The 8,535-nt window shown below is 43.2% G+C and overlaps 1 protein-coding gene across 2 annotated transcripts in view; it reads left to right on the top strand.

Annotated features, from left to right (window-relative positions):
- Positions 1–4,059: 4,059 nt before the first annotated feature.
- HIF1AN (hypoxia inducible factor 1 subunit alpha inhibitor) overlaps positions 4,060–8,535 on the top strand; it is a 28,785-nt gene continuing 24,309 nt past the window's right edge. For both annotated transcript variants that reach the window (XM_055251995.2, XM_055252002.2), the window contains exons 1-2: positions 4,060–4,281; positions 4,558–4,808. In XM_055251995.2, coding sequence (XP_055107970.1) covers positions 4,105–4,281; positions 4,558–4,808 — 428 coding nt within the window. In that variant the 5' untranslated portion in view covers positions 4,060–4,104. The remainder of the gene's footprint in view (positions 4,282–4,557; positions 4,809–8,535) is intronic.

Raw genomic sequence — 8,535 nt, 5'->3', positions numbered from 1 at the left:
TGGATGGATGTTTTCTACTTTTTTGGTTATATGCCTAGAAGTAGAATTGCTGGGTCATAGGGTAACTCTATGGTTTAACTTTTGAAGAACTGCCAAATTGTTTTTCGAAGCAGCTGTGACATGTTACATCCCCACTAGCAGTGTGTGAGAGGGTTCCAGTTTCTCCACATCTTTATCAACACTTGTTATTGTCTCTTTTTAGTATCGCCATGCAAGTGCCTGTGAATGGTACTTCATTACAGTTTTCATTTGCAGTACCCTGATGACTACTAATGCTGAGCATCTTTCCATATGCTTATTGGCCATGGTATACCTTCTTTAGAGGAATGTCTGTTCAAACCCTTTGTTCATTTTTAAATTGGTTTGTCTTTTTATTGTTGAGTTGTAAGGATTCTTTATGTATTCTAGATACAATTCCCTGATCAGATACACAATTCGTAAATATTTTCTTTGACTCTGTAGGTTTTTTTAATTTCTTACAGTATCATTTGGAACCCTGTGTTTATCATGAAAGGGTGTTGGAGTTTGTCAAAAGCTTTTTCTGTGTCTACTGAGATGATTGTGTAGGGTTTTTTCTTTTACTAATACAGTGTATTATGTTGATTATAAATGATTAATCAATAAAATATTGATTACTACATGGTGTGTTATATTGATCATTTTCAGATTTTGAACTGACCTTGCATTCCTGGAATAAATCCCACTTGGTCATAGTATATAATTCTTTTATATGGTGTTAGACTGAGTTTGCTAGTATTCTGTTAGGATTTTTGCATCTATATTTATAAGAAATATTGGTCTATAGTTTTCTTTCTTTCTTTTTTTTTTGAGATGGAGTCTCACTCTGTTGCCCAGGTTGGAGTGCAGGGGTGCAATCTCGGCTCACTGCAAGCTCCACCTTCCAGGTTCACGCCATTCTCCTGCCTCAGCCTCCTGAGTAGCTGGGACTACAGGTACCCGCCAACATGCCCAGCTAATTTTTTTGTATTTTTAGTAGAGACAGGGTTTTACCATTTTAGCCAGGATGGTCTCGATCTCCTGACCTCATGATCCACCCGCCTTGGCCTCCCAAAGTGCTGGGATTACAGGCATGAGCCACCGCACCGAGACCAGTGTTAATTTTTTAAAAAATGTTTGGTAGGATTCATCAGTGAATCCATCTGGTCTTGAGCTTTTTTTTTCTTTTTCTTTTTCTTTTTTTTTTTTGAGACAGAATCTTGCTCTCTTGCCCAGGCTGGAGTGCAGTGGCACGATCTCAGCTCACTGCAACCTCTGCCTCCTGGGTTCAAGCGATTCTCCTGCCTCAGCCTCCCAAGTAGCTGGGACTACAGGTGCGCACCACCATGCCTGGCTAATTTTTGTATTTTTAATAGCGATGGGGGTTTTACCATGTTGGCCAGGCTGGTCTTGAACTCCTGACCTCAGGTGGTCCCCCCCACCTCGGCCTCCCACAGTTCTGAGATTATAGGCATGAGCCACTGTGCCCAGCCTTTTCTTTTCTTTTGAGACAAGGCCTAGCTCTGTGTCAAAAGGCTGGAGTGCAGTGGTGTGATCTCAGTTGACTGCAACCTCCACATTCTGGGCTCAAGTGATCCTCCCACTTCAGCTTCCCGAGTAGCTGGGACTACAGGCGTGCCACCATGCCTGCTGATTTTTTTTTTTTTTTTTTTTTGGCTGGGAAGATTTGGTAGAGATGGGGTTTCTCCATGTTGCCCAGTCTGGTCGTGACCTTCTGGGCTCAAGTGATTCACTTGCCTCTGCCTCCCAAAGTGTTGGGATTACAGATGTAAGCCACCATGCCCAGTTTCTGGGCTTTTCTTTATGGGATGTTTTTGATTCCTAATTCAATCTCTTGTTACAGGTCTATTCAGATTTTCTATTTCTTCTTGAATCAGCTATTATAGCTTGTGCCTTTCTAGGAATCTGTCCATTTCATCTAGGTTCTCTAATTTTTTGACATAGAATTGTTTACAGTATGTCCTTATATGCTTTTTTTGGGGGGTAAAGTCAGTAGTAATATCCCTGTTTCATTACTGATTTTAGTTCTCTTAATCTTCTTGATCTTAATTTCTTTCTTTATTTTTAGTAAGACAGGGTCTTGCTCTGTCATCCAGGCTGGAGTGCAGCGGCATGATCATGGCTCACTGCAGCCTCCACCTCCCAGGCTCAAACTATCCTCCTACCTCAGCCTCCCTAGTAGCTGAGACTACAGGCATGCATCAATGCACCGAGCTAATTTTTAAAATTTTTTGTAGAGATGAGGTCTTGCTACGTTGCCCAGGCTGATCTGGAACACCCAGGCTCAAGTGATCCTCCCGCCTCAGCCTCAAAAAGTCCTGGGATTACAGGCATGTGCCACCATGCCTGGCCTAATTTATTTTTAATTCCCAAGGTTATGAATTAATACATTCTTGTAAAAATTCAAACATTCAGCCTGGGCAACATGGCAAAACCCTGTCTCTACAGAAAAAAAAAAAATAGTCCGGCATGGTGGCATGCGCCTTTAGTCCCAGCTACTTGGGAGGCTATGGTAGGAGGATTGCTTGAGCTGGGGAGGCGGAGGTTGCAGTGAACCAAGATTGCACCACTGCACTCCAGCCTGGGTGACAGAGTGAGACCCTAGCTCAAAAAAAAAAAAAAAAAAAATTCAAACTGCAGATAAAATGAAAGCCTTGATTGCCACCTGCAGCCTCAAACACTTCCACAGAGATAGCCCTATTATGGGTTTGGTGTAGCATGGTTACTATGTAGCATAATTAAATAGTTAAGCCAGTGCATTCATTTCTATTACTGCATAACAAATTACTATAAATTTAGCAGCCCAAAACACCAATTTATTTTCTCACATATTCCATGAGTCCAGGTACTGGTTGGCTGAGTCCTCAGCTCAGGGTCTTATCAGGCTGAAATCAAGGTGTTGGCTGGGTTAGCGATCTCATCTGAGGCTCTGTGTGTGTCCTTTCCCAAGTTCAGTGGTTGTTGCCAGAATTCAGTTACTTGCATTTGTAGGATTAAGGTGCCCACTTTCTTGTTGGCTGTCACCCAGGAGCCTTTCTCAGCTCCTAGAGTCCACCTGCCATTTCCTGCCATATGGCAGTTTGCTCCTTCAAGGTGAACAGGACAGCTGTGCTGTGGCTTCAAATCTCTTAGATTCTGTCTCTGACCTCTAGCCCTGATTTAAAGGGCTAGAGTGATAAGACGAAGCCCACCAGGATAAATCACCTCCTTTTTGACTGCCTTAAAGTTAATTGATTAGGGACTTTAATTACATCCTTGTCATATAAGCTAACCTAATTACAGGAGTGATGCTCTATCATATTCACAGTCGTGTTTTCTTTTAAGGGGAGAAATGTATACAGGATGTGTACACCATAGGGTACAAATCTTGGGATACATCTTAGAATTGGGCCTCTCACAGCCAGCCATAAGAACTGTCCAAGTAAGCAATAGAGGTAATTAATATGGCCTTTTATAATCAATATAGATTGTTTGAAAATGTGAGATGTCCATGGTTGGCCACTAATAACATTCGTTTCATGGTAAACATATATTCAAGTAGGAGAGATGGTGTTATAGGCAGAAAAATCAAATGATGCTAAACAAAAGAAAACTGTGCTTGATTTTGAAAGAATTCAACTTGCTGTATATCTTTTGCCTAAGCCTTCAGTCAGCCTTTGCTCTACATTTACCAGTGTGATCACTGCTTTTCCTTCTGACTTCTTTAGGTGGGTCAAGAGTTTGCTTTTCTCCCCATTCATGAGTGTAAAGTTTAATGCCTAACTGAACTTGCTTCCTTCTTTGACTCTTGTGTAGACTTGGGCACATGGGGCAACATTTTTTTGTGTTTTGCTCTACCAGGTCATCCCTATTCCGTGGGACTAGTGTCTAGCCCCATTTCTTCAGCGGTGGAGCCTAGGATGTAGAGCTGCATGTTACCATTAGAAGGCGCACCCTCAGGCCTCGGCTCCGCGTTCTTTATGTCTCTGGACCGCTCTCTCTCGCAGCTCATCTCTATGGTTTCCGCTGTGTGTGCGGGTTTTTTTTTTTGGGTCCGGAATAGGCGGAGCTTCCGGTTCCGGTGGGGGGCCGTCCCTGGCGGCGGAGATGGCGGCTACAGCGGCGGAGGCTGTGGCCTGTGGCTCTGGAGAGCCCCGGGAGGAGGCTGGAGCCCTCGGCCCCGCCTGGGATGAATCCCAGTTGCGCAGTTATAGCTTCCCGACTAGGCCCATTCCGCGTCTGAGTCAGAGCGACCCCCGGGCGGAGGAGCTTATTGAGAATGAGGTGGGGGGCGGGGCCGCGTCTAAAGGGAGAGGAGGAAGGTACCAGGTAGAGAGGTCAGAGGTGAATGGTGAAAGAGATGGGAGACTGGCAGGGCTCTAGACTAGGGCCTGTGGGAAGATGGAGAGAAAGGCGAGGAGATACGGAACTTGAGGGGTTCGTGCTGATTAACGGGAGAAATTATTCTTAAGTCGAGAAGTAGTTGGGATCATGGAGGCCAACTCACCGGCTCCTTGGCATTACTTCATTTGGTGTTTTTCACCTGTTGTTTTCATTTAGGAGCCTGTGGTACTGACCGACACAAATCTTGTGTATCCTGCCCTGAAATGGGACCTTGAATACCTGCAAGAGAATATTGGCAATGGAGACTTCTCTGTGTACAGTGCCAGCATTCACAAGTTCTTGTACTATGATGAGAAGAAGATGGCTAATTTCCAGAACTTTAAGCCGAGATCCAACAGGGAAGAAATGAAATTTCATGAGTTCGTTGAGAAACTGCAGGATATACAGCAGCGAGGAGGGGAAGAGAGGTAAATTCCCAAATCTTAATTTTTTGTTGGATTTAGGGCACTCATTTTTCTTTCCTATACTTGTTTGAAGGTGTGGCAGAGTTGGGTCAATTAGAAATTGGCCTCTCCCATCTCTGGATTCCTGTTGAAGGAGTAGTCTGGTCTTCCAGCCTTTAAGGAGTTTGAGTTCTTAGTGGTTCTTGGTGCTACAGCCAGCTAGTTCTGTAACTTGAGGGATGAGGGAATGATTAAACTTGAGCTAAGAATCTTTGGGTTCCCATCTTCCTCATAAAGAGTTGCCTGGAAGGGTCAGGCAGGTGAATGGAAGGAGTAATATCGTCTGTGTGAAATCAGTGATGAAGCTGAAGGCGTAAGCCCTGTTCAAAGTGAGAAGCCAAGGCAGGGTGGCGTAGCTCATGCCTGTAATCCCAGCACTTTGGGAGGCCGAGGTGGGAGGATTGCTTGAGCCCAGGAGTTCAAGACCAGCCTGGGAAACGTGGTGAGAGCTAGTCTCTACAAAATTAAAAACTAAAACAACCATGGTGAGAAGTCATTACTTGACTCTGCTTGCTTCAGTTTTGGAGTGCAGTTCTAGGGTTGCGAGATATTCCAGTTTTCAAGAGAAGTTCAAAATCAGGATTTTTATTTAAAATCTTTTGACTTTAAATGTGAGCAACTAAATCAGATTTAAAGAAAAAAAGTTGCAGGGGCCAAACAAAAATGTTTGTCACTGGATTTAGCTCTGAAAATGCCTTTGTTTGTAGCCATTGTCCTTAAGTATTGTGATGACTGAGGATAGTTCAACCTAAAAAGTTGTATAGTTTGTTGTGATTTTGCAGTTAAGAAGGTCAGGATTCTCTAGCTTAGGGAAGATCAGATTAAATTTGTTTTTCCTATCACAACAGCAACACAAGACACACAAGAGAGTGATTCTTCCTCTCTGCTTTTATTCCTGCCTATGAGGACAGCCTCTTATGTGGGTTCCAGACAGTATTCAGTCCCACACAATAACACTGCCTCTGGGGAACTGCTTTCGCTGAGTACTTCACGGTGAATGACCCTCTCGCATTTGGTGTCCAACCCTGGGTTTCTCTCTAGTCTCTTGCTTCACTCACTCCTGTTCCTGACTCCTTATTAGCAGTCTGTGGCTAAGTGAATGGATTTGAAATATCTTTTTTGCTTCTTCTTAACACTTAGCAGTTGTCATAATGATGGGATTTTTGACCAGAAGAGTTTCCAAGATATGAACTGTGGTCGATCTGTCCATGATGTCTTAATATATTGGTTCAGTTATCTCATGCATTAAGTTTCTAAAATTTAACACAGTGTGTGTGTGTGCACACTTCCATACACACACACCCAACATTGAGAGAAAGATTGATTTAAATGATGCTGTTGGATTGTGTAATTCCATCGAATGAACTTATACCCAAGAATAAGCGTAAGATATGTGAATCTTTTGGTTCTTCAGTCTCTTGAAGTTTCTTGCGTCCCATAGTGAGAGCATTTTGTGTAAGAATGAGTGTAATCTGTACTTTGTGGGTGATTAAAGAGTTTCCAGGAAAATCTTTAATTGTTTGGAAGTTTTGCCCTATCAGCTGACTTTAGCACTGACCAGCTTCACTGTATGATTGGACAGGTTGTTGTGATTATGGGGTGAAATGTATTAGGATCCTCTGAGCTATTTTGAGCATTTACCATTCTGGTGTAGTCATAATATTGTTTAGATTCATATTTGGGGAGTATCACTGATTCTTTCAAAGTTACTTGCATATTTTTTGGGTGAATATATAATTATTATCTTTGGGGAGAGTTGGATTGAGTCTTGAGGATTTCATGTTCCTACAAAGGTAGTGTTTACAACTCATCAGGATTTCCTATTAAGGCTGGGCATGGTAGCTTACACCTGTAATCTCAGCACTTTGGGAGGCAGATCACCTGCGGTCAGGAGTTCGAGACCAGCGTGGCTGACATGGTGAAACCCCGTCTCTACTAAAAATACAAAAATTAGCTGGGCATGGTGGCACGTGCCTGTAGTCTCAGCTACTTGGGAGACTGAGGCAGTAGAGTTGCTTGAATTCAGGAGGCAGAGGTTGCAGTGAGCCGAGATTGCACCACTGCACTCCAGCCTGGGTAACAGTGAGACTCCGTCTCAAAAAAAAAAAAAAAGATTTCTGATTAACATTGCCTTAAACATTGTGATTCTAGGCAGTGAGATGAAATGCCTTTGAACCTTTCTTTTTTTTTTTTTTTTTTTTTTGAGACAGGGTCTTGCTCTGTCATCCAGGCTGGAGTGCAGTGGCATGATCTCAGCTTAATGCAACCTTCACCTCCCAGGCTCAAGTGATCCTCCCACGTCAGCCTGTCAAGTAGCAGGGACCACAGGCATGTGCTGCCATCACCATGCCCAGCTAATTTTGTGTATTTTAAATAAACAATTTATTTATTTAAATATATAAGGTTTTGCCATGTTGCCCAGGCTGGTCTCGAACTCCTGAGCTTAGGCAATCCACCTCCCTTGGCCTCTCCAAGTGCTGGGATTACAGGCATGAGACACCGCACCTGGCCCCTTTGAGCCTTTTGAAGTAATGATCTCAGGACCAGGACAGAGATGCTTCTGTCTTTCTTTTAGGTTTGCACACTTATTAAATGTCTCTTGTGGGCTTGTTCAAGTGTGTCTGGGTTTTCATATCTCTTAAGTAACTTATGACCTTCCTCAGGTATGTTAGGAGCCTGAGGCCTTTACCTAATAAGCTGTCTTCCTTACTTTAGCTGTAGAAGGCTGCAACAGGATAGGTGGCTGAATCAGTTAAGATACAGTAGGCTTCAAGCCAGATCTCGGGCTAGAAACAACAGAGGCTTCTCACTTACTACATATTGATCATGGGTAATGTCATATTGTTCTTTACATCATCTTACTCGCTCTGGCACCCAGATTGCCCGAGCAGCTACTATCTGGAACTTTGGAGTTGCTGTGGCAGAGGGAAAGAGATGTGGTAGTGGTGACTTGTTCTTAAATTACAGTTGGAAACAACACAAGTCACTTCTGTGGACATTTCCTTGGCCAGAGCAGGTTAAATAAGCAAGCCTCGCTTCAAGGGGATGTGAAAGAAAACTCCCACACTGAGGGAACCAGGTGTTGGTGAACAGTAATACAGTTTACCACATGGTCATCAGGGGCCAAAGGAGATGTCTCAGACTCTGCGAGTCTCTGGAGTAAGACTGATTCATCATTCTACGGTCTATGGATAGGCTTCTAGGAGTCTGAAATTGTATGAAAGTTCTGGGTGTATGTGCATTTTTATGGGGACCCTCCGTGGATTCTTTTATTTTTATTTATTTATGTATTTATATTTTTTGAGATGGTGTCTTGCTCTTGTCACCCAGGCTGGAGTGCAATGGCACGATCTCAGCTCACTGCAACCTCTGCCTCCCAGGTTCAAGTGATTCTCCTGCCTCAGCCTCCTGAGTAGGTGGGACTTTTTCTCCAGGTTTTTTTTTTTTTTTTTTTTTTTTTTAATTTCATTTTTCATCTCACTCTCCTACTCTTTGGATTCTTAAAGGAGTCATTCTGTGACCCAAAAAAGGTTAAGCATCACTTCTTTAAAGAAAAAGTTTGGGGGCCAGATGCAGTGTCTCACACCTGTAATCCCAGCACTTTGGGAGGCAGAAGCAGGAGGATTGCTTGAGCCCAAGAGTTTAAGACCAACCTGGACAACATAGTGAGACCTTGTTTCTTTAAACAAAA

The sequence above is a fragment of the Symphalangus syndactylus genome, chromosome 2 (assembly GCF_028878055.3).
Source record: "Symphalangus syndactylus isolate Jambi chromosome 2, NHGRI_mSymSyn1-v2.1_pri, whole genome shotgun sequence".
Classification (NCBI taxonomy): Eukaryota; Metazoa; Chordata; class Mammalia; order Primates; family Hylobatidae; genus Symphalangus; species Symphalangus syndactylus.
The sequence above is the reverse complement of the archived record's forward strand: the minus strand, read 5'-3'. Positions and strand labels throughout refer to the sequence as shown.